We start from the raw sequence: 26,284 nt of genomic DNA, 5'->3' as shown, positions 1-26,284 counted from the left end.
AGTGATATCTACTGGTATAGTGATGATGCACTTAATATTTTCAGTCTGGTTTGGGTGCTGAAATAGCTACAGGAAAAAAGTAAATTTGTGTGACTGCTTGCTATCTATCATTTATGTGGTCAATGTACTGTGTGCATAGCTGTGTGTTGTAACAGTTAACCGCAGGTAGTTAGCTTAGCTACCAATCGATGTATGAAAGCTTACTTGCTCAGGCACCAGTCTCAATGCTTTTACTTCATATCATTGAAAAAACGTTTGCCAAGCTAAACTTTGAAAACTTTGTCCTTCAAAAGTATCTAGCCTATGGCAGTATCCACAAATATATTTTGTTAAAGGTACGTATTCCACACTTTACAATACTTTGTTGTAGTGAAACGACTTCAAATTTTATAGAAGTTTTGTGCTTGATTGTTTTGTATTGGGTAGGTAACTACATTACTAATGGTTACTCATCTACCTGACATGATATATACCAAGTCTCAGTGGTTACTCAAGGCACTATATATCACCATTCTCTGGACCAATCAGCATCTTTTAATGGCAGAGATTAGAGGATTAAGAAGACTTTGCTGTCTCACATTGAGCATTTGGAATGCAGAAGTATAGTACCAGCTGAGCAGCTACAAACTTCGGGAAAAAACGAGAGTCACATATAGGGGACCAGTGGTGTTGTGCATGTTTAATGGTTCAATATAATCATGTAATCTGTACAAGTTTTGCTTATTCACCCTGAGTCAGCTGAGCTATCAATTCAGTCACGATTTACTCTCCCACTGTGGAGACAATACTTTCATATAAAACATTGTGATTCGCCAACAGTCAAGTTCTCTGTCAGATGATGTATACTGGGTATAACATACTGGTTACTCTCTGCTATTCACTGTCCACATGATGTAGTTATACACTATTATAATGTTGCAACTCCTCAGGGCACAATTGTCACAAATATAGATTTTTAAAAAGTTTTAACTTTGTTTGTTTTTGTACAACAAAATTCCAAGTTAAAAGAATTTCTTCTTTCTCCATTTGGACTTATCTTCCAGGTCTTCCTGCATCCTGTGTAGCATATTATCATATTTTTGCTCAATTTCATGGGTCTTTTTCTCTTGATCCTCCATCAAGTGTTGAAACTCTTTCTCCAAATCATGCATCTTCCTTTCTCGTGCTACAAGCTCCTTCACTCTCATCCGGTAGGCCTCTTCCAATTTACCAATTTTCCTTTTGTAGTCTTCTTCTTTGAGAGCAAATTCACATTGCTGCTTGTTTTGTTGCTCCTCTTCAATCCTCTTACACTCTTCATACATCTTTTTCTGCTCCTCCAATTGTTCTTTTAGTTCTTCTTTCAGTTGCTTTCTTTCCTCCTCCAGTTTCTTTTGATACTCTTCTTCTAATTCCATCCTCAGTTCCTCCAGTTGTTTAGTCTGTTCTTCCTTCAGACTACACAGTTTACCCTCGTAAACGTCTACCATTTGCTTTAACCCTGTGTGCACAGCATGATCAAAAAAATGTATAGTAAGCTCTTCCTACCTTCTTTCATTAGTTCCAGTTCTTGCGTGGACTCTGATTGACTGTTCACAGCACAATTGATCATAGAGTGATATCCCTCATCCATCGGGGAATCTATGTCATAAGAGTGGCAGAAATTTATCCGAACATCTGGCTCCATACTGTCAGAATTTGATGTATTCACTTGTAGCTATATACACATAAACAAGTAAAATTTTCAGTACATGTAAAAACAAGTGCAAAAGGCTACAACATGAATCTACAAATGTGATTTTGCATGAATGTACCACAGGGAAGAAACTGCATGGATTATCTTTTACGTAAGGTTGCAACTTTAAGTATACCCATATAAAAATAGTCTACTCTGATTTTTACACTTATGCATGTAGTCATGATTAATATGTGGAGGGAAGGCCTAGCCCCCACTTCTATTGGTCAATGTTCTGTTACTAAAGATCGAGCTACTCTAACAGAGCACTCAACTACTCTAATAGAACAGTTACATTTATATTCTCAAAAACTTAAATTTACTGGTAACAACATACCAATTATTTAAAAATATTATTTTAGAGCTAAAATCCTGGGGATACATGTTCCCAGACTCCTTAAATAGTACACATGTCATTGCATCAAAGTTGACCCCTTGGCCTGCTCTCTCTCTCATGAATACCAGAGTTAGCTTATTCATGCAGAATCAAATCATGGGTAGTTGAATATGCATGTAGTCTCAAACCACAAACTCTAATATTTAAAGAGTCTGATTCACATGCAAACTCCCAAGATCAAGCCACTGAACTGCATACAATTGTAGGCAATGAGTGTGCAATCCACATCTTGGGTTAGAAACTCTCCGATCATAATCATATAACGCACATCCACATCTCACGGGAAAGCTTCAACAACTATCCTAATTATTGACAGACAGACTGTTTACTTATAATTATAGCCAAGTGCTGCCAAGAAAACTTGCTAAAACATGTGCTGGGTCACATCTGAATTGTTGGTGTTCTGACCTGGTCTCATATCAGTGGCGGATCTATATAGATGGGTTACTGGAGTTTCGACAGAAATCCCCTTTTACAGTGGCATAAACATTGTTGTACTGACAATTTCTCATAGCAAACAACTATATACCACTGTTTTTCAGTAGCATGCATGCAGTTGCACTTAACTAACACCTATTAAACCCTCAGCAACACTTCATTTTTTATCTCCCACTGCATTTAAAATGATCGAGATACTCTAATAGAGCAGTCAAGTAACTACTCTAATAGAGCAATCAAAGCTACAACTTATAGTCACCATCTTTGCCCTATAGTTAGCTATAATATGTGTAATTGCTAACTAAAAGTAGCCTAAAATTCAATCTCAGAGCTTCTAAAATATCAATTTTTTTAGAGAAATGTCATCAGGTGCCTTATTCGATCAGCTATACCAACTTTCAGAAGCCCCCTTTTAAAAATCCTAGATCTGCCACTGCATATGGTACAGTATAAGGTACATGCACACATGACATGTAAGTGAACATTATATACAATTTGGTCAGATATAACTGGGAAGCAAAGCATGCTGTCAAGAGTCAAGGGCGGTGTGACTGCTCTATTGGAAACTCTGACTTTTTAAATTAATATTGTTATAAAATATCACAATCTTTTGCACAATACTAAATTTAAATTTACTTTCTCTAATTGTACCAAGGAAGCTGGTTTGGTTACCTCAATGGTAGCTAAACTACTGATATTCATTTCTATACACCTTACTTTTGGACTAACTCTAACACAACACAATTTTAACAAAATATTCTGTTTGACACAGATATATTGAATCAGTACAGTTTAGCTGTATGAATAATGAATATATGCATGTTTGTTGTGGTGTGTAGTGTGTGTGTGTGTATCTGTGTTGTATGCGTGTGTATCTGTGTCTGTGCAGTTGCGCACGTGTGTGATTATTCAATGGTCATTCATATACAGTAACATACCTGTTCAGTGGGATGCACTGAGAAAAAGTAATTTCCAAATGGCACACAAAGTATCCTAAAATAATATCAAACAAACAATGTATGAACCTAAATATATCTTGACCTCACCATTGCTTATGATCCAACACACGATCAGTTGGAATTGTAACTCCCTTGAAGTCACATGCTATAGTGAAGTTAAGAAAATCTACTGTGACATGCCCAAAAGAACAACTTACTGTGACCATAGATGCTGTGACTAGAGGCATTCAAAGTCGCACCTATAGCATGTTAAATAACAATTCTGCAAAGTAAAGTTAGCCACGCCTACCATTAACAAAAGACAGAGCTGAGACTTTTCCAAACGTAGATCGCAACATTTCTGCCGTCGCGATCACCACAGTAAATCGTAAAGAGAATTCGCACAATCTTGTTCGAAATCGCTTTACTAGAGACGCGCGTTGATAGCAACAGTAAGTACACGTGATACTTACGCCATCATTACGTCACAAGAAATGCGTTGCCATGTAAGTACTATCTCGCTGTCCATTGTATTCATATCCTGTAAAATAAGACCGTTACACAAATTACCTTGTACAGATAAGGGGTAGAATGAGTTACTTTAGCCAAAACGACCTTGGTAACGACGACTACCATGAGCTAGAAACGGATTTTACGCGCAAACCGGCGCTTATTATTTCTAAAATGAAATACTTAAACACCTCGTGTAGAAAATGGATGAATTTCATAATAACAAAAGTTGTCCCTAGCAACCTAAATTTTACAATATTTGTAGGGGTACATGTCTATAGTAGCATCTCCAAATTTTAAAAGGATAGCATATCATAGGTTATGAGATAGCTATGGCATTTAAAGTTTGTCACTCACAAGTTATTTTTCCATACATTGTATGTTTATGAGAGGGGGCAACAGTTGCCCCTTCTGGGCAATCACATAGATAATGTGTGGGAAATCAACAACTGTCATTTCTCAATTTAACATTATTTGTTAAATTGAGAAATGACAGTTGAGACGATAGGCAAAATTTTCTCCGTATCTTTCCATTGAAAATAGTCCCAAAAATGGCACAATTGAATGAATGCTTATAACTGAGCTTTGCAATAACATTTTGAACTTTTGTTTTCTGTTATCAATACCTTAATACATGGACCACAGTGTAACCTTACTTGTAAGACCCTCTGAATAAAGGTCACCTCCATAGAAAGCCACTAAATAGTTGCATGCATTTAGGATCTTGCGGATGGCAAAGCAGCATACACATGGTGAAGTGCAACCACTCTGTACCAGTCACCTCCACTCAAAAATACAATGTGCATGCAAAGCAAGGAGTTGTACTGTTGATTTATAGTTGCTTATATGATTATTTTTTCTCTTAATGTACAGCTCCTTGACAGCTACCAAAATGGTGCATCAAAGAGATGAGCTATTTGTGGTGCAAATTTGCTAACTTTTAGCATAGTAATATTGAAAACTACATGTACAAAAATGTTCACCTTGGTGTAACTAACATGTGCTAGGTAGTTTCTTGCAAAGAGAACATTACATTGTGGTGGCTATATTGCAAAATAATCTTAAAATTGGCATAAAACTACACACAAACATACTTGTAGTAGAAAACTAACTGCACCATCGTATTCCTTGCCCCCAGAAACCCTAGAAATGATCCAATTGTTAGATCAATCACTCGTACGGCAGCGAATTGATTGTGCCAACTCTCCAATGGAAGATTCACGGAGAAAATTTTATGCAAAATTTACGGAATTCCGGAATCGCTAGTATTAGACAGTCTTCAGGAGAATGGATACTTTGATATTATCTGCAAACATAAGTAACTAGTGACGGTAGTTCATTAATATATATAAAGAAAACAATGGCTCAATCATGGAGCCCTGGGGGATACTACCTGTGGCCAAGATGACAAGGCATGCACCATTAATTTGACATTGACATGCAAGAAAACTCTTGAACCAACTAAAGAGTTGACTGTTAATTCCATGTATACGTTTTAAAGTTTTAAAAAAAAGTCCAATATGAGAGATGCTATGCTTTTGAAAAAATTGAAATAAACTACATCAGTAGAGAGATGCTCATCAATGAAAGAAATAGAGTCCTTGCTGATGCACGCAATCATTTAAAGCATGCATGCATGTATATAGTAATTAAGTACAACACGACCTTCTAGGAACAATCCCATGCTAGTTAGGTTATTGTCAGAGAGGTAATTATTAGACATGCAGAATATCCTTTATAGCTAACAGTTTCAAATATTTAAATCACAATAGAAGTTAGCAAAACTGGATGATCAACTAATTACCTTAATTTGTCTTGTTACCCTTTTTGGATAGGTGCTATGTAACTGGTTTTATTGTGGTAATGTACCACTCTCTAAAGATTTTTTTGATACAGGAACACAACTGATCTCCATGTGTACTGTTTAAAAGCCTCAACTGGCCATCCATCTGGTCCAGGTGATTGAGAGAAGCTAAGTTTTCAAACACAATAGATGGATCTATGTAAAAGGTATAGTGGATCCTCGAAAGACGTCCAGTAAAATAGCAATTAAAATATAAGCATGTGATCATATACTCTAAGTCAGTAGGGGATCCTGAAGGGGGTATCTCCCACCCCAAAAAATCCATGCAAAAAGATCAAGATATAATATTCTGGTACACTTATAGCTTATAATTTTAGGTTGCTAAATGCACTTGGTCCTTTGTACATTTGTATATGTCATTCTACATATAGCTAACAAGTTAATATATAGACCACTTAGAAAGCATGCACGCCAGATTTATTATTATACTTTAGATATTTGTAAAACTATACTCATAAAACTAAACTAGTCCTGACACATAGTCACATGCAATATACCTTTACTTAGTGCAGCCCACTGCTTTTATATAGCTACTTACTATCCTGACCATGGGTGCACTCCCCAGGAACAAATCCAGGGGTACATCAGGACAGTAGGTATGGGTATGGGGGCACAGCAGAATGTTTCAGGACTGAAATTTTCGATACAGAACAGTTTTATGCAAAAACATTGTTTCGAATATAGGTAGACAGTAGACTGCTGGCATTGATATAGGGATAGTGACAGTCATGCAGTCCTGAAACATTCTGCTGTGCCCATACCTACTGTCCTGATGTACCCCTGGATCCGTTCCTGGGGAGTGCACCCATGGTCAAGATAGTAAGTAGCTATATAAAAAGCAGGGGGTTGCACTAAGTAAAGTAGTTCAGCTAGCTATATAATTATGAGCATATAAAGAATGGCATACTAAGGACCATGTGTGCAAAATGTACCTAACAGGTCAAATGTTCCCATGCATGGGATAGTGCTACATGCAGATGCTGGTTTTTATACTCAGCAACTGTGAACAACTCTCAATAGTCAATAATGCTGTGTGCATCCATGATGACTGCAGTATTTTGCTGACTGCTCTATTAGAGTATCTGGGAAGGGGCACATGCTCCCCTAGTCCCCAGCAAACCACCCATGACTCTTGTATAGTGCATATCATCTGGTTATTCTTTACACCATTTCCTCATGTACGTTTTGTGCATGCTAAACACTTTCTTGCCTATATAATTACTACTGCTTTTTGACATGGCAGTGAGGATTACACTTGTTTCTTTAATTGTATTATACATATATGTATACACTGCTAATAGTATTGTTTATCTTCTCTTGCATACATATTGACATTTATACTTGCGTACTGTATATTATATCACATAATATAGCTATCATGATTCTTTCCCACACTACATTACTGTCATCCTATATACCTGTATATATCTGCTGCATGTTTTGGGGTATGAATGAATGTGCATTGAATATTATTAGCCAAGAAAAAAACAATTTCAAAACTTAGTAATGATTCCCAATGAGTGTCAAGTGTACATGTGGTGTAAATGTTAACATCGTACAGGTTGTTATTCTATCATCATCATGTAGCAGCTGGTGTGTACCAGTCAAACCTCCTACGAAAAGAAGTTTATCTTTTGCCAAATGCACAGAATATCCAAAATGGTATCCATGGGGATTTTCCCCAACACAGTCCCAGGACTTGGTTTCAGGATTGTAGATGTGAATCAGTGGAACTAACTTCCATACTGGCTTGCGTGCATCTGTTTGTTCAACCAAATGATCTCCAGTAAAGGTGATCAGATAACCTTGATAGTGATTGATGGATCGTGAGGAGTACGGCATGTCAGGTAGTTTGTTCCACACTTGACCACTGCTAGTGTTGGTACTACTCTGTAGTAGTTGTGGTAGAGATGCAGTCACTACATTGCATGTACTCTCATAATCTTCATCATACCCTACACCAATGTACAAGTAACCATTAACAATTAGGGGAACTGCTTGCTTTGTAGCAAATGGTAATTGTTCAACCACACTCCAGTAACAACCTGTATCAGTGATATGAAAAACTTCTACTGATCTTGTCATACCTTCTCCCCAACCTGTTGTTACTCCACCAGCTACAATTACTGATGATCTATGGGAAATACATGATGCTTGACATCGTGCAGTTGGCATGTCAGGATAAGGAGTGAACCACTGCTCATGTTTCTCATCCCATTGGAATATTTTATTGGTCACCTTCACAATACCATCAATATGCATCCTTCCTCCAATAGCTAATAGTTGTTTCCTGATAGGCACAGCTACTAGACTAAAATAGTAATAAGGCAACTCTGGCAGTACAGACCATTTATCCTCACTGCTATTATACACATATGGTATTCTGTGTGCCACACCACCACCGGTCACTGCAACATACACTTTCCCATCAAGTTCAGCAACAGATGTGACCCATAATTTTCGAGGAAGATCAGCACATTTCTGCCATGTCAACCTGTGGTTTTTCCAGAAATCAGTGCTACTTTTGTTGACCTGATGTATGCATAGATATTTAACTTATATTGCATGAGCTCCTGAAAAATTGAAAATTTGAAAACAAAAGAATGCAAGTGACCCACATGCATCTTTAAACACAGTATATATATATACAGTTGGAGCCTTGTGGCTACTCAGTTATTGCATATACTTTATCACAAATTATCATATTGGATAACCAATTTCAACAAGTGCATGAATTGGTTGACTAAACCTTATAGTCTTAAGAAGTAGATAAATGGTCCAAAATAATCCAAGGGATTTACTACAGAATATTATCATTACCCTGTTGAAAAACTATTAACAACCAGCCTATATACACAAATTAACACTTCCACAATAATTATAATGTCTAAAGCCACTGGCTCATGATTGAAGAAGACAAGACTATAATAATCAGATGAAAATTTTTAGATTCTAGCATATTGCATAACTACATGTGGTATCATTCCAAAAGGCACTAGCAAAGAGAAAAACGAATTCCAAAAACTGCAAACTGTTTGCTGATTATTTTATGCCGACTGATTGCTTCCACAGGATTAATGTCAGGGGCGGATCCAGACTTTTAAAAAGGGGGTTCCACTCTGGAATTGCAACTTCACCTTAGCTGTAAGTTGAAGACCAAAAAAAAAAAAAAAAAAAAGTCACCACCTGCTGACAATAGCTGCCCCTCACCATAGATGCCCTCACCAACTATATTCCCTTATTTATAACTAGATACATAGCTTGCTACACTGCTCCTCAAAAGACTGCTGTGACTGCTCTATTAGAGTATCTCGATTTGACTGCTCTATTAGAGTATCTCGAGTAAGAAAGGCTTTTTCAAAAAGGGGGTTCCATGCCTTAATCCGCCCCTGAATGTGCCTATATAATTCATTGACCACTTTACTAAAATTATATAGCCTTTTCAGTTCTCACAAGTCACTCTAAAGATTTATTTTGTATTTCCACATATTTCTCAACAAAGTTTTTATTTCTTAAAATATCATAACAAATTCCCAACACTGTAAATTGATGGTGTGACTCCTGAGGCCACTTATAGTATGATGATCACTATATATATACTACTTGAAGTATGGATCATCATACTAAATGACCACAAGAGTCACACCGTCAATTTACAGTGAAGAATTTATTATTGTGTATCAATTTCAGTCCTTCAGCCGTGTCATAGCAGTTGTGCTAGGCCTCATTCATATATATATATAACATGGCCTAGGTTGTGGGAAGCTAAACAGTTATAACAGTTACGCAGATGAAACCATAGATATGTAGTTTACATGCATATAGAGCTTTTCTTTAAAAGATGGAGTTATTTGTGGCATTTTAAATTATGTGGAGAACAAGAAGCAGTTGTTAAAAAATTATTTCATGAGCGTAGCTACATTATGAGTCTCTAACACTTAGATGGAAAGTGAGTCAATTTGGTAGCAAAACTCATTTGACTATGCAGTATGTTCAAGAATTAAGCTCAGTGTAGAGGAGAGGACTAAAAAGAATCAACACCTTATTTCTATCACTTGTGACCAATTCTGGACCATTGTCTGTAGTGATTGCATAAAACAATCACAAAGTCATTGATTGACAGCACGCTGCATGCATGCAGGTGTGGTGGAGAAGGCTAAAAACTGCGGGGTTGGGTAATTTTGGCAATACGAGTTACATAGTAAAGTTTGAGTGGATTCTGGGAGTCAGGGGGCATGCTATAGGAAATTTTCGTACATATCAAAACATACTATTGGGATTTGTCAAGTCAAAATCGCAACAGTGCCAAAATCAAATTTACAACCAAAAATGATATTATGGACAATACTGTACATTAACAGTGTCCTTTGTTTGTTTTCTGTCCTTAGATCATGGAATGGACCAATGAAACTCCGATTCTTTGAAAGGTTTCAGACTGGATGTTCGATTTCTCCAATACAAAACACATACATTTTACATCACTTTGTATTATCTGAATTAACAAGGCATATGGGAACATTGTACGGATACAAACTAAACACATAAACAAAGCTAACAGAGTGCTTTAACAGTTGCCAACTGTAAAAATCTTTAATGAAGTCACCGGGAAACCGCTAATGTGGGTTAAGCAAAATTGTGTAATATGCACAATACAAATTAATGCTGTAAAAAATGCTACATTGTAATATTTATAACAAGCTGAGGGAAGGCTTTCTACTAACAAGGCAGGAATGGCTAAACGAACTGTAAAAATGTACTAGAGCAATGTTGGAGTTAACTTCACCAGCAATTTCATATACGTATGAGAATCCTGTCACTTAAACATGCTTAATAAACGTAAAAACAGGTGTTAAATTACTTGTACGACATATTTGACATAAGTCTTGATATGCTTTAAGATACTATTTAAACTATTATCACTGTGCTGTTACAGGTAAATTAAATAGATATGTACAATTTTAAATTAAATCTGACTGTTCTATTAGAGTGGTTGACTGCTCTATTAAAGAACCTCATTACTATTACTACTACTACTACTACCCTGTACAAGCATTGATCACCACTTTGTTTTTACTGTGTATACTAGCAATTAAAACTCTTTTACTACCAATGAAAGAAAGATGGACACAAACAACATCCAGAATAAAGATAGGTTTGGGTCTATATAGCTGAACTCATTATATGGCACAATAACTATATAGAAGTTTAATTAATTGTATGTATAATCAAATGACTATTCTATCAGGCAACATATTATATTGTTTAACTGTGTTAAGTTATAGTTAAACCCCACAATGACTAGGATATTGTTACCAACCTGGCAAAGCTGAAGCTGAGGTGTTGATAACAAAGATATCCTACGTGCATGTGTAGCTTCCATCCCACACTTTGCAGAGGCAGATCCAGGATGTGCACCAGGATAGTAGAAATATGAAGCAGGGGGTCTGGGGGCACAGCCCCCACAAGCAACATATGAAGCAGGGGGTTGTGCCCCCCAGAAGCTAAAGCTATTTTCAGGACTAAAATTTTGTTGTATAATTATGCACAAATATATAAATCATAAGTGGACTACATTGCATGATCAAGAGTTGTACAGGGATAAGTGACAATCATCAGTAGTTCAACTAGCTATAATTATTAATGGACCTAATGAATGGTATACACAAGACCATGTGCATCATCTCGTTTGCAAAATATTCTTGGCAGGATAAGCGTCCCCATGCATGGGATAATGTTGTAGTTTTCATACTCAGCAATCATGGAGGATTCACAATTCTCATTAGTTCTATGTGAGGTGTTTGTTCTATTAGAGAATTTGTCTATTAGAGTATCTCGATCTTGCGTAATTTTTCTGGGGGTGGGGGGCACATGCCCCCTGTGCCCCTCCTTGGATCCACGATTGCTTTGAAGCATTTGATTCCATAAACAATAATGTGATAATGTGGCTAACATGGCTTCATGTTACTTCATATCCAAGTGAATGAATAAGTCATGTTTTCTTTTGTATTTAAGATTCTCACCTACTGAATGGTGTTTAATTTCCATTCCCTGGGTTTACCATATACTCCTATATAGCTTTTTTACTTCAGTGGGATAGAACAACCAGCAAACATAACACTTGGGTCTGGGATTTTTTTCTGCATTCTTCACAGTTTCAGATACATGTTTCTGACTCCCTTACAGGCCTAGCCTTCTCACAGGTCCCTGGTGGGATAGCACTTAATAAAAAACCTTTGATGGCGAGAAGTAAATATTTAAGTAGTGGTTGAATGCAGAGGATATCTCAGATCCCAGTTGTTGTGGCTCCCTTGGCACATGCCTAGATTGCATGTTGCGGGGGATCAAGTCATCACTGGGTCTGGGATTTTTTTCTGCATTCTTTACAGTTTCAGATACATGTTTCTGACTCCCTGTATTTACAGGCCTGGCGTTATATATATATATATATAACACTACAATTCCCAAAATTGAGAAACTGCATGACTGAGGCCTTTATTGATGCTTTTTGATGGGTAACCTCCCACACATAGGCTTAACTTAATTCTCTGAATTGTAATTACCTGTTTAGGTAATAGCTCTGGCTTGAGTGCAGTGTAGGATCTCAGTGCCATAATCTCGGCATTTTTCTCACGCAGTTTAGAATCTTTTCTCTTTAGCCGAATGCAGAGGCTTTTGACATCTTCATCCTGCCAAGTTGAGTCAACATTAAATTTCATTGTACAGTGAAGCCTTACTTAGCAGTCACCTCTTTAATAAGACCGCTTCATTATAGTAACCATAAATATGTCCCAAACATGCCTCATGTGTATGACCTCATTAACAAGACTATAACTACCCCCGGTCCTATATGAAGGTACACGTACATGGCCCTATATAGTATTCTACATGGCCCTATATAGTACTCTACAGCTACATGTAGCTGTGCTTACTAGCGTAGATTCGACAGTTTGTGGTGACTTGGCAACAGCTAAATGTTCCAGACCCTCCAACTGTTCACATACTGTCACTATTGGTGTCCTGTTCTTGGGAAGGTTACCGAGGCAACTTTCAATCAAGGGGACCAACACACCCAACCTGCTTCTGTCTATTCTGTCAAAGTAGCTACTGCGTCTTTCAACTTCTGATCGAGCCTTCATTTCAAATGTTACAGGATCAGTGACTACAGGTTCTGAGGGAGTTGGCCACTGATGGGACAATGTGTGGAGCATCACACAACCAAATGAGAACACATCTGACTGAGTTCCACATTGAACATTTACTGCAGCTAATGCCTCAGGAGGCATAAAATCTACAGTACCAGGTGCTTTGGATAATTGTCTGCTTGAATCTACGAGACGAACCGTACTAAAGTCATAAATTTTCGCCTCCATTCCTTTGGATAGTAAAACGTTATTACTGGACAAATTGCGGTGAGTGATAGGTGGAGTGCGCGAGTGAAGATACCTAACACCTAACGACACATCATAAAGAATTGACAACTTTGTTCCTATCGGAATAACTGGAGTTTGTTCTAGCATATTAGTTAGACTACAGTGAAGTCGCTCCATGACTAAACTAGGTACTCTGGCACCAGGAGGAAGGTAAATACCAAAGAAACGAACTATGTTAGGATGACGTAATCGACTACTTTGCTCACATTCTCTCAAGTATCTTCTTTTGAATGCCTGAAACTCTGGCTCACTTAATGCTTTATTCATGTAAGTTTCCTTAACGATTACTTCAGTTCTTTCCCATTTGGCCTGTAGGATCCCTCCAGATGTTCCTCTTCCGATTTGCCTACCAAGTTGAATATCATCAATAACCCAGTCTTGTAAAGAAGACGGTATATCTGCCTCACAAGGTACCCTCGTAGTTGTCATTATATTCTGTTGCTATAACTAGCTACTGCATAGAATGGAATGTCCTCCTGGAATGTGAAGAAAATGCTCGAGAAAATGCCGTACGCAACTCACGAATGACGTAATTATGGATCGCTTTCATTGGCTTATCTATGTTGCGCATGCGTATTACGATATAGTACCAAACAACCTCAAAACCTCTGTTACTTCAATAATTATAGTACTTAGTCCAAAAGTGTATATATAATTCGCCATGCTGAGGTCTACATGGGGATATTGGCTATGTGACACATTATTTCATTATACCTATAGCTATATATCTCAAATTGTTACTTCACCAATTGACATTTTAGACATAAATAACTAATTTTAACAACATTCATTCCTTAACAGTACATCCTCAATTGATACTATCAGACCATTTCCCCATATCATTTAGAGCTTAAATTGATTCTCACACAATCATTAACATAATTCTTAGATTCCATATATATTCCAAAGCTAAATTATATTATGGTCAGTATATCCACTTGTCTAGCTGTGACTTCACAGCATGTTACAATTCTTCAGACAATGAAGAAGTTTGAAATATCATATATCCACTGTCATGTCACTATTCATTCCTAAAGTGAAACTGCATACCCATCAGTACCCAAAGTGGTTTACTGCAATACACCATAACATTAATCATCTTAACACACTAAGAAGAAAAGTGAGAAAGACCGTCACCCCTTAGTCTCAGTGCAGTACACAACACTTAAAAGATACTCTATACAACAAGAAATCCTTGCATGGTTCCAAGGTCAACAATGAATCTCAAATTATTTGCAATTTTGCTACCTCTAGAGATCCTAAACTGCATGTTTCACCATCTCAAGAGTATGTCACAATTTACCCTTAACAACCACAACAATTCTGTTTATAATCTTGATGCATTGTTTGGTACTGTAAGCAATAATTATTAATAATGAATAAATAAAGATCGTATTAATAGCTAGCTAATAATTATGTTATGGGGTAGCAGCTGGTATTGATGATAGAGCTGAGTGATATACAACTATCATAATCACAATTTGATACTATCATGATATATAATGATAGTATCACAATAGTTACTCAACCTCATGTATACAAACACATGAATACTCCAATTATGTACACACCACACATCTGCTTTTCTAACATTACACTAAAAATTTTATGTGTCAGTATTACAGTTGTTATCTTTGTTGTCCATGCTCATGATACTGGTCTTTTACAGTTTTCTGAACTTCAGTATTATCATCTTTGCTTTTGTTATCCATATTTTTGACCAAGCACAGACATGGATAAGTAATCATGATAGCACGATAGTATACTATCAAGATCATGATTGTTACTAGCTATCACGATAAGATTAATTGTCAGCTCTAATTGATCACATCAGACCCAAATTTTTGCAGCGTTCAAGTCAAAGTGTAAACAGCCATGAAAATTTTAGTGGAATGGAAAATTTATTCTATTGTGCCCATCTTTAAGTCGGGCAATAAAACCTTTAGCAAGCAACCATCGTCCCATCCCTTTTGTGCCCAGCCTGTACTAATTAAACACCTATAAAGCTGAATGTGAACTTCATGAAGCCAACCTTTTTAACAGATACTTTCACTCTGTCTTCACTTGTAGCTCTTTTAATCTACCTATAGAGCAGAAGATTTAGCTACCTGCTCATTCTAATACAATACTATGAATCTACATGATGTATAGAAAGTGTACAGGCACTATATATAGCACCTACTGGTATACAACATGCAAATTACCAATATTTAATGAGGGGTGGAGGAGAAGGGGGCTGTGGCTGCTGTCAAAGAGATTATGCCTCTCTTGAATATTAACAATAAATGTGTTACTGTAGTAACCACAAGTAAACTATGCAAATGCTTATAGCTACCAAGGGCGGATTTATGGGGGGGTGCTTGGGGTGTTGAAGCACCTCCCCTCCAAAATTTTACTATGTGCAAGCTAGGAAGCTTCTAGAAGTTGCAGTATAGAGCAATTGCATATTATACGTATGCATGGGCAATGAAAAGATGGAAAGAGAAGGGAAAATGGCTAATATTTATTTAGAATTACTAATAGGGGTTCAAATTATACGTTTGGTGTGAGACTTAACCTAAAAGCTGCTAAAAATCGAAATACTCTAATAGAACAGTCAACTACTCTAATAGAACATCCATCATTATGTTTTTTTTTTCAAGAAGTTGCCAGTGTGTTTTCTTGACCTGTGCATGCACTGCTATCTTACCATTGCTCCAAACATCCTATCAGATACTAATCACTTTCTGAGAATAACTTCTGTCAAATAGTTTAATATTATAGTGGGTATTTTCAGTTGTTGCTACATTGATGCTTGGGTTAACATGCTTAAGTAAAACAGTTAATTTCTTAGCATGTATGCAGTTAACAAGGCTGTAGTATCTGAGAACTGTTTGTTTTTGCTTTATCAGTACCAAAATTCCATTCTGAATTTATCTGAACTAAGCATCAATTGACAGGGTTGGCTCACTTTTTTAACATTGGGTGGGCCAAACTGTTATATTCTTGACAGGTATAAAAGTCACTGCACACTGCGTTTGCAACATGCAAAGCATTTTGCCCTCTATAGGGGGGTCTGGGGGCATGCCCCCCCAGGAAATTTTTTGAAATTTAGATGCTTGAGAATGAAAATTATGATAATTTCGACAGAAAATTTGTTAAACGTAATCAGTATTCTTATAGCTAGCTAGTATCCAGCTTAAAATTATTGCCAGTCCATCTTTCCATTTTGTTGAAAGCTGCCGGCAATGCAATGTTGGTAAATCAACCAGTTAATATTAAACTTAGCTAGCTACAAAAACCTTGTTGTATATAAACTTATAAGCTATGCATTTTCCTCTACCTGTGGCAAGTGTGGCAAACAGTTCTTTATCATCATAATGAAGGAAGCTAAACTCAGTAACCATGAATCTTGTCCAGTTCAATGACGACACGTGCTGTCACGTATGTTGAGGCCCTAATTAAACGCCTGAATAATGCCATAAACGCCTGTCCTAAATAAAAGCCAGGGGGCGTTACTTTACTAGGTCCATGGTGTGAGATACCAATCGTGAACGGCCTCCTACAACAACTAGTCTACAGCTATGACAAGCAATGTCAACAGCAGCTGTTACAAGGAGAAACATGGTCAGCCGCTTCAGTGACGATTGGAAACCAGGCGCCAGCATGTTTTGGTTATGGCTCGGGTTATGGTTAAAATATTGAGGCAGGAATTATTGGGTGGGCCATGGCCCACCTGGCCCACCCTGCTGAGCCGGCCTTGTCAATTGAAGCTAATAAAATTTAATGTCATACAGGGTTTGCACTCCCAAACCCTTTGAAGCTCAACTTTAACTTATAAGCTCAAATGATACCGCTGTTACGTTATAAATATCAAAACATGCTATTGGGATTTGTCACAGTAAAGTCAAAATGGCAAAATCAAATTTACAGCCAGTAATCGTTTTATCAGCAATATTGCAGAGCTCTCAAAGAATGCGTGAGTCTCACGCAGTGAAGCAAAATCTCACTCTCTCACTCACAGCACCTCTAAACTCGCGCATTCGTATCTCCCCTCCCTACTCTATTATTATGTACTCTTGGTATCTCGGTTGTGACCTGTTTTTTTTTTTTTTTTTTTTTTTGGTCTTCAACTGGTTTTCAGAAAGTTTGCATAATAATTTGCAGAATTTTTGATCAAAATTCATCTGAGAATGTCTCAGGTTCCAAATTTTCCCATGTTGTAGACCCACTAGAGGCAATATCCCTCACATTTAGGAATGTGACCCACATACTGCAGGTGAGTCTCCTGTGCTCTACATAATCTCACCCATTTTCATACCAATCTCACTCGTTTTCACTTATGTTCTCACTCAAAGTGATTTCTACCAGTTGAGAGCTCTGATATTGTACATTACCAGTGTCCTTTGTTTGTTTCCTGCCCTGAGATCATGAAATGGACTGATTAAACACTGATTTTTTCAAAGGTCTCAGGATGGATGGATCACTTTTTCAATTTGTGGCCAAAAACTAGTTGTATATATAAGTGACTTCAACTCTGGTTGTAAAAAAAAGTTATGCCGGTGATGGGGCCATATAGTTGAAAAGTTCAGATCGAAATAGTAACAGAAGAGTCTGTGGCTACAGTGGAACCTGTAAACAGGACACTTGAAAATGAGGACACCTGTATAATCTGGATACATGGCAATGGCCCCAAAATCTCTGTTAACATGTAATCTGACTTGGAAAATCAATAATCAGGACGCTTTTGTTTGGTCCCAAGGTGTCCTTAATACACAGGTTTCACTGTACCCTAATAGAACAGTCACTACTCTAATAGAGCAGTTATTTCCGTAGTTCGGTTAACCAAGAATCCGGATAAGTGGGGTCCGAGGTTCCACTGTAGTTCTGTTTTTCTAAAATTGCTTACAACTGGATTCATCCATCTTGTACCCCACAATCTTTCAGTACAATAGTGTTTTTGGTTAAAAATAGCTTCCAAATTCAATCTTGTGATAGCTATATTCCAGAGGAAGCATCACCCCAGACCCCCCTAGCTGGAAAATTCTATGTATGCATGCATACTCTACACACTGCATGGTGTGTGTATACTTGCCCTCTCTTCATTGTTACTGTTTAGACGTTATAGCTTGAGCCATGAGACTGTAAAGTACACTAGCTATACCTTAAGCCAAGCAATACACTAAATTTAGCGATCTTGAATTTGATTCGTGAATTGATGTAATCAATTAGCAAAAATCCAAACTCTAAAATTGCTAAATTTAATGTACTGCTAAATTAAAGTATTCAAACATAAAATTAATGGCAAGTATTGATCATGTATAGCTGCATCCTTCTGCCTTCCTGTTCTTTATGTAAAGAATATATTTTTAGTAACTGGCTGTTCCCTTATATGACAGTTAGTGTTACAACTTTTCTGGAATAATGGTGTCATTTCATCATTATTACACTTAGGTGACTCACAATGCTTTACAAGCATTGTGAATCACTTAAACAAAGTGGCATCATTATTCAGTAAAAAATATAGCCAATTTTAATACTGAATAGGCTATATTTGCAAACATTTTCTGTGGGAGCATGCCCCCAGCCCCCCCCCCCCCCAGATAGAGCATGCAGCTCTGCATACTTAGTGTGCTTCACACACTATAGCTGGTTGTATTAACCAGTTGTAGCTTTTCTTAGCCAACCAAACATTATGTTAGAACCCCCTTCTGAAATCCTAGATCTGTCCCTGGCTACCTACAATTTCAGTGAATGAACTGGATAAATATGCCCTAATAGAGCAGTCTGCAAATGGTAACTCAAGTCAAGGGAGGAGGGTAATTCCCCCAAACCCTACAGATTAAAATGCCTCAACTACCCTAACAGAGCAGTCACCCTAATACAGCTTACAATCTCTTACAATTCATCAGTTTGGCTTCCTCCCTGGAAGATCTGCACTGCAGCAGCTACTACTAGTTATAGAGAAACTCTTCTAACAGCCAAGTCTGCTAAAGCCACATCTGACATTATACTTTACGTAAGCTTTCAACTCTACTAAAACTACAGAACATTGGAGTTGGCAGTGGCTTAGATTTTGTTAAGTACCAAACCAGAGTAAGCTTGCTCTTTGGATTTATGTAATTTATTTTCAGGTGTCCCATGCACAAGGCAGTGTCCTCAGGCTTCTACTAATTTTCATCTTTATTAATTCAGAGTGCCTTTACTCCTCAACCCCTATAGCATTTTGTGCTGATGACACCAAAAGCCTGCATAATCAATCCACTCAATGACACAAATCAACTTCAAGAGGACATTAACAACATCTCACAGTGGAGCTGTAATATACACTAATCTCTTTAATGAACAATCTTCATTTCTGGCCAAGAGCTTCATATGCTACTATATACATAAGGTTAATGCATGGTAACCAATAAAAATCAGTGTGTAAAGACCTGGGTTATTATGCTTTTACTGACCAGCACCCTTCAGTGGTCAGCAATATCATTACAGCAAAAGCTTACCAAACCCTGCATGGGGTTTCTTTGTTGTATACCTTTAGACTTTTGCTCCAAATTTGATGTGGCTTGAACTATCCCATACAGCCCTATTAAATATAGCTATACTTACCAACTATATTGACCATTCAAAATGTAATTATTATATAATTATGACTTTTAAACCTGCAATAATTTGTAAATTAATTTTGTATATAGGAGGCACCTGTTGCATATCTGAACGTATCTAACTTTGTATTCTGTAAAAGTTCTCTAATACCATAATATTTATACAGGTATCAGTCTTACCAAGTTCATTGACTTTAGCTTAACAAGTGACTCCTCTCTAGCCTGTCAAAGAGGACAAATAAATAAGCTGGAAATCTCATGTATCAATGTATACAGGAACGTTAATTTGACGTCTTAACTCTCCAGGCCATTTTCCAACATAGCATGGTTGATTTGGATCGTGTCCTTGTAGTAGTTTACTCAATTGTGGAACGTTCACATAAACATCATCATCAAAATGGCAGAATCATTGGTAGCTACATGAAGAATTATCACCCATCATGTGTGTCACAGCCATCGTATACCTGTCTTTGTGCTTCTCCATTGCTCTGTAGTAATCAGCAAAGCCTACACCCATTTTGCAGCAGTAGCCTGAACTGCAGTTTATACCATGTATATATATCCACTATAACGGCACATATGCACTTAAGATGGCTTTCTGCATGCTGAGTGCCTATAGATCTATAGCTATAATTATTCAGTTTGGACTTTTCAATGTCAATCTCTAATATAATGGGCACAAGATATTGTGTATAGTCTTAGATGAACAAATCATTTTTAAGTGTCTATGGATATACAGAACACGATACACCAGTGATTAGATGCATTAGTTTATTTACTAAATTCTGCTGGTGAAAAGCACACAAACCCTATAGTATTCAAGATTAGCAGCTTTGCTATATAAAACTGTTAAAGCAGCTTTGCTTTACATATTAACATAATGTAAACAACTATAAACCAATGCAAATATAACTTTTCACAGTACAGTCACTGTACTGTACAACTTCTTGCATGGGTAAAAGTTTGGTGCTTGTTTACAACTTGCAAATTGGAAATGTAGTGGAGGGAGAATTTTTATAGTTGTATGGACGCATTAATTTTATGGCTATTGGCTAATGCATTTATAGGGGAAAACATTTGCAGTTAGTTAAAAGCAGTAAAATCAAATTTGTGAAAGTTCTCCTTACCATGCAACTTGCATTGTAATTTTAATTATGGTATTGCAATTACCTGCTTCATGCATCTGATCAATATAGGGGTCATCAGGTGACCGATCAGTGAAAATAAATACCTAAGAACAACAATACAACAGCAAGTTATCAAGAGACATGGTTGCAGCCCAAGAAACTAGCACACCATGCCAGTACATGTGTTACCTAACAGCAAGAACAAAAACTCGATTTACAAAATAAGATGATTGATTGTTACAGACATACATGCTAACTATATGCACAAAAATTTTCATGGGAGAAAGGGTCCTATGAAAAGTGAAAAGGGGTGGGGTGGGATGCTTGGTTTAGGGTGGACTGACTAATTTTGGTCAACTAAAATTGGTCTGGCTGGACCGATGACCATTACAGTTCATAATTTAGCTAAAGCTCACTGTTGGTGTGGCAAACCCACATGCAGGGAGGTTCTGGAGGTTCTGGGGGGTCTTGGGGCTCCTCTTGAAAAAAAAAAGCTTCACAATTTCAGTAAAAAGGTCCACAATTTCAGCATAATCGTTTTTCTAAAGACTAGAAGAACTGACTCTAATGGTACACTGTAACTCTAAGCTAAGATGTTCTATTTAAAAGGTTTTGCCTATACTTACACCTACAGAACTAAAAAACAGAACCTACGGAACAAAGAATAGAAGAGAGAAGTGAAAGGGACTTAAACAGTTCCAGGACATCCCTATCCAAGTGCTAGGTCAACTGAAGCTGGAACATGACAAGGAGGATAAACCGAGACAACAACAAAGCTAGCGCACATTACAATACAGAGTTTTCACAAGAAGACCAGATACTTTAATATAATATTATGGACTATGATAGTGGAGGCACCCATGCCTCCTGAAGTGGAGAAAATGAGAGGACTAAAGTCCCCACGTTCAATCTCTCAAACTCTCTCTTTGTACTGACAACACTTTACACCTTCATGTTGGCGGTAGGGGTTGGAATGGTTGGAGGGGTATATGGGTTTAATATTCTAACAAGTAGGTTGAAACTGATAATCCCAGAAGCCAGAGATGCCTTGATATCTAGACATCATGATTCACAGTATAAGGAGGGAGAGAGACTCTCCACTTGAAGGTTGAAGGGAAGACTCAGTGAATTACCTCAGACATTAAATCAGTTGGATGTTATTGTGGCGGATGGTAGGGAATGCTTCATTTGAACAGCAGAGGGTATGTTCAATATTATTAAATCTATCACATTCTGGGGTGACCAACCGTACCAAAGTGCGATAGCATCACAAAAAAATTGCCCCTGTGAAGAGCAAATCCATGGCATTCTAATGGCAGGGTGGACAGCTACCTTTCTCACCTGTGAGTTTTAAAGATACCTGAAGACTGGTAGACATGGTTGAGTGAAAACATGAAAAACTGTTGGGAGAAGATTCTGACACAAAGCCTCTTGTTTGAGAGTATGTTGCTGTTGAAGAATGGAACAGTCAAATATGAAAGCTGGTTAAGATGGCTGAGGCAGTGGCGTAGCTACCATTGAGGCAACTGCCTTGGTAAAAATTCTCAACAACAGGCTGAGCAGGCTTGAGTTTTGGCACCCCTGATTTTCTACTCAAACATTTATACTAGACATGTAGCATTACTGTATCACGCGTAATAGAATCTATGGCTGTAGTACTAAGCAGGGCCAGAGCCTACAGTGACACGGTGCTGGATCACTTTTCAGCTACTTGAATTTTGTAAAAGATCGAGATACTCTAATAGAGCAGTCATCGTAATATACTCTAATAGAGTATTCAGTACAGATTAGCCATCGTTCCCATTACACTGCTTGGTCTGAATTATTTACATTCATGTTAATTGCATTAAATTACTTTTCAAACATTCCAATGAGTCAACTACATGACATTGCATTGATCTAATTGATCATACAAATCAGTTACAATAAAAAAATAGCCTTCACATGTCATTTCAAAGAATATATTTTCAAAAATTTCCTTGAGGGAGCATGCTCCCAGACTCCCTAGCTTGACATGCTTAGCACATGCAGTTGATCATCACATGAAAGAGATAATCTTTAAATATCACATCAGATCAATAAAAAGTATAGTATGCATGACTATGACCTCCGTTGCAGTCCATGGATGGCCTGACCACTCATCTCTGGAGTAATTCAGTTTTTTTGTGCCAGTTGAATACAATTAAACTAGTTTAATAATTGAAGCATGGTATACTGTAGCATTAACTAAGCTGGAGCATTACTTATGACATGTAGAAAAACAATTTCTTCCATCCAACCAGAGAGTCAACCTGCAAATGCTGTACCACCCATACTTGAAAGTATTTGTGAAGCAGTCAAGTCAGAAGCAGACCCTTTCAATTAGGTCAATGTATAAACTTTGCCTAGGTAAAAATTTATTCCTGGCTACGCCACTGGCTGAGGTTAAGAGAGATGTGATGGAAACTGAAAAGTGGTAGCTGTCTCAGACAGACTTACAAGAGGATCAAAAATACCAAGTCCCCCAAGCTGAATTGGCAAAGCTAAAATTGCCCATTCAGAGTCATTAAGAGGATGGAGGCTAGATTGGAGGCAGAGCTTGGGCAATAAAAACAAATGTATGACCTCTTCAAGTGGAGCCAGAAATGAGGACAAGTCACACACTGTCCTAGTTATTGGGATGATAAGCCATGAATCATAGCAGAGTATGCACCATGCATATGGGGCTGACTAGTGGCAAAATTGGAAAGTTACAGGACATCATCTCACCACTAAGACACCGGCTTGTCTTGAATAAAAGTGGAGGAACTCCTAGATAGGGATGACCTTCGGTGGTGATTCGAAGGGAAGTACCAGCAAACAGATGACACGCAGCATCATAGCAATCTTCTTTAACAACCAAGACTTTGATGTATTCACATAATACCCCTCCCAAGGCAGATAGCTGCTTCCACCAAGCCAGCAAATCAGCCAACAGCAGCATCATCAGCAAACCGTACTTGAGTTGCTAACTTGCTATGCCTCCAAATTTTGCAACAGTAGCAGTAGAAAAAGCATACATGACCATAGCTATAGGGGTGGTTCCCTCTTCTGACAGTAAACATTCACCATCGATAAGTGAAGAAGCCTCCCTATACACATTAGTAAGAATAACAGCAAGAGGGGAGAAGATATGGCAAGGCATCAGCAAGTAACACAGCCTGGGTAGTAGAATGAAGAAGGCTCTACATGGCATAGATTATTACAGCTTCACACCCCGCTTCTTTACCTGTACAATGTTGAAGGTTGCCCATTGCCTCCAAAATGTCAGTCTTGACCATAAAAGAATAGCTATTGAAATAATACAACAGCTTGTCTTAACTATCCCAATCTTGGATTCTCAATAAGACATAGTATATGAATCTATACATAAGGGTGACAGAAATAAGAGTCACACAAATCATTGGAGGCAGAAGTTACACATGCACTGCCAACCAGCTGCAGGGACCAGCTGCCCCAATAGTGTTGAAGCAGGAATCACAAATAACCACTCTATCTGATGACATGTCTCTGAGAGAGGAAACTAAGGGTTTACAACATCTTTAGTTCGTCCAATGCAGTACCTATATATATCCCACAAAAGCATGGAATTGGAGGAGAGAAGCTGGAGGGAAGCCTGGCCTTAATTTCCTTGAAATATTAATCGTGACTGGGAAAACTAGTCCTATGGCCCACTTCAGCAGATTTGATTTTTCACCAAGAACACAAATAAAAACTATCTAATTTTCAAATCAGCTAGACTTGAGTGATCTGCTTTTGCTGGCTGCTTTTCACAAGCCCAGTGGCAATCCGTATGTGCAGTATGGGGCCTTTATGGAGCTCTGGTCAGCTTGGGGGTGGCTGTATGTCTTTCTCTTCAATTTTTTAATAGCCTCTTTCCCTCCTTCTGGCCATTCTGGGCCCCTGCCACCCACCCCTTTTGGAGCTTGCCTGATACAGTTTTAAAACTATCTAAAATGGCAGGAAACTTAGCTGTTAGCTACTGGTGCAGTGGGGTAAGGAATTGGTATAAAACCTGTGAAAATTTGGTACACATAGCTTCAACCATTGTCAAGCTACAACACACTAAATAGTTAAAACCGGTATTTCTCGATACCTTTAAATAGGTGATAAGACCAGTTTTCCCAGACTGCAGCCGGGTCAAAATTGAGCAAATAAGTACACAAGCAGTACCATTTGATGAACAAGTCTTTAGATGGTACGACCTTGCTGTAACAAATCACTCTCTTCCACAGCTGCTAAAGTCGATCCAAGCATTTATATGCTCATAATTTGAGGATCTACGATGTGGTCTTTGAAGTATAAAAAAGTCCACTATTTTAGTAGCGAATAAAATTCTGGTGACTGAAATATTCAGTCATATCATTTAAAAAAATTTTTCTGACTACAGCCCTGCATGAGGACTATCCAAAGCACTTAACAACCTCATATACAACAATTAAAACACTCACCTTGTTTTTCACAGCCTGAAACTATGTCAGCATTAACACAGGCAGTCTAATACCATGGTAACTCGAAGTTGTTTTAATGCTGAAGTAGATGTTGTAATCAGTTACATTCACCAATTCCATTAGTCGGTTCCTCACATGAGTGCTGTTAATTTCAGTGCTGTTTATTTGTTGAGAACCTTGAGTTGGTTTTATGTCATATTGTTTGCATCATTCAAGGGGGTGTCACTCCAATAGACACTGTACTACGATCTGCGACCGCGGTCAAGATCGGTTTTCGATTTTGACCGTTAACTTTCATCGAAAATCTGTCTTGACTACTGACCTGGTTCCGTTTATTTTCGCTATATTTTCGTGTACTACTTACTCGCAAAGCTTTGACCGTGCTGGAAAAACAGTTTGACCGTTGTTCTTCGTGAAAAATCGGCTTTGTTCATTGACCTTTAGTTTTGACCGCGGTCGCAGATCGTAGCACAGTGCCTATTGGAGTGACACCCCCTTGTCATTGGGGAGGATTCCACTTGAAATCGAGCTGAGAAATTATCGGTATAGAGTAGAGCCAAAAGGCCGAATATCAACACTAGAATTACGATAAATAGCCAAATCTTGCGCATTTAGTATATTAGACTGGTCTGTTTCTGACCAGATCACCTGCTGTTACACCGAGTGTCACGCCTTCTCTTTTACGTAGCTTTATGACGTCATCGGAATGCACATCCTCCATAGCCATAGCAAACTATGAAGATATGGCGTTATAAGTTCTATAGTTAGTACCATGATCCGGCAAAAGAAAGTATGCAACACATAAGACAGAGT

General features: G+C 37.8%; 2 protein-coding genes across 3 annotated transcripts; both read right to left on the bottom strand.

The window, feature by feature from the left end:
• Nucleotides 1-656: 656 nt before the first annotated feature.
• On the bottom strand, nucleotides 657-26,145 carry LOC136242933 (uncharacterized). Of its 2 annotated transcripts, XM_066034437.1 has the most exons (11): nucleotides 25,472-26,145; nucleotides 21,046-21,106; nucleotides 20,340-20,440; nucleotides 20,150-20,291; nucleotides 20,056-20,097; nucleotides 3,798-4,028; nucleotides 3,706-3,747; nucleotides 3,596-3,653; nucleotides 3,488-3,542; nucleotides 1,528-1,696; nucleotides 657-1,480 (listed from the first exon to the last, which is right to left on the bottom strand). In XM_066034437.1, the coding sequence occupies exons 6-11, from the start codon at nucleotides 3,844-3,846 to the stop codon at nucleotides 1,002-1,004; spliced, it is 852 nt and encodes a 283-aa protein (XP_065890509.1). In that variant the 5' UTR covers nucleotides 3,847-4,028; nucleotides 20,056-20,097; nucleotides 20,150-20,291; nucleotides 20,340-20,440; nucleotides 21,046-21,106; nucleotides 25,472-26,145; the 3' UTR covers nucleotides 657-1,001. The 2 variants fall into 2 exon arrangements, 1 of the variants encoding a protein (XP_065890509.1); XR_010694677.1 differs by lacking the exons at nucleotides 657-1,480; nucleotides 1,528-1,696; nucleotides 3,488-3,542; ... (1 more) ...; nucleotides 3,706-3,747; nucleotides 3,798-4,028 and adding an exon at nucleotides 19,904-20,006 and having other exon boundaries at nucleotides 20,056-20,291.
• LOC136242874 (uncharacterized) lies at nucleotides 7,207-13,755 on the bottom strand. The gene is made up of 3 exons (XM_066034367.1): nucleotides 12,791-13,755; nucleotides 12,422-12,547; nucleotides 7,207-8,393 (listed from the first exon to the last, which is right to left on the bottom strand). Exons 1-3 carry the CDS (start codon nucleotides 13,718-13,720, stop codon nucleotides 7,362-7,364), a joined length of 2,088 nt encoding a protein of 695 aa, XP_065890439.1. The 5' UTR covers nucleotides 13,721-13,755; the 3' UTR covers nucleotides 7,207-7,361.
• Nucleotides 26,146-26,284: the final 139 nt, after the last annotated feature.

Source organism: Dysidea avara, chromosome 13 (assembly GCF_963678975.1).
Source record: "Dysidea avara chromosome 13, odDysAvar1.4, whole genome shotgun sequence".
NCBI lineage: Eukaryota > Metazoa > Porifera > Demospongiae > Dictyoceratida > Dysideidae > Dysidea > Dysidea avara.
This window is presented reverse-complemented; position numbering and strand designations above follow the sequence as displayed.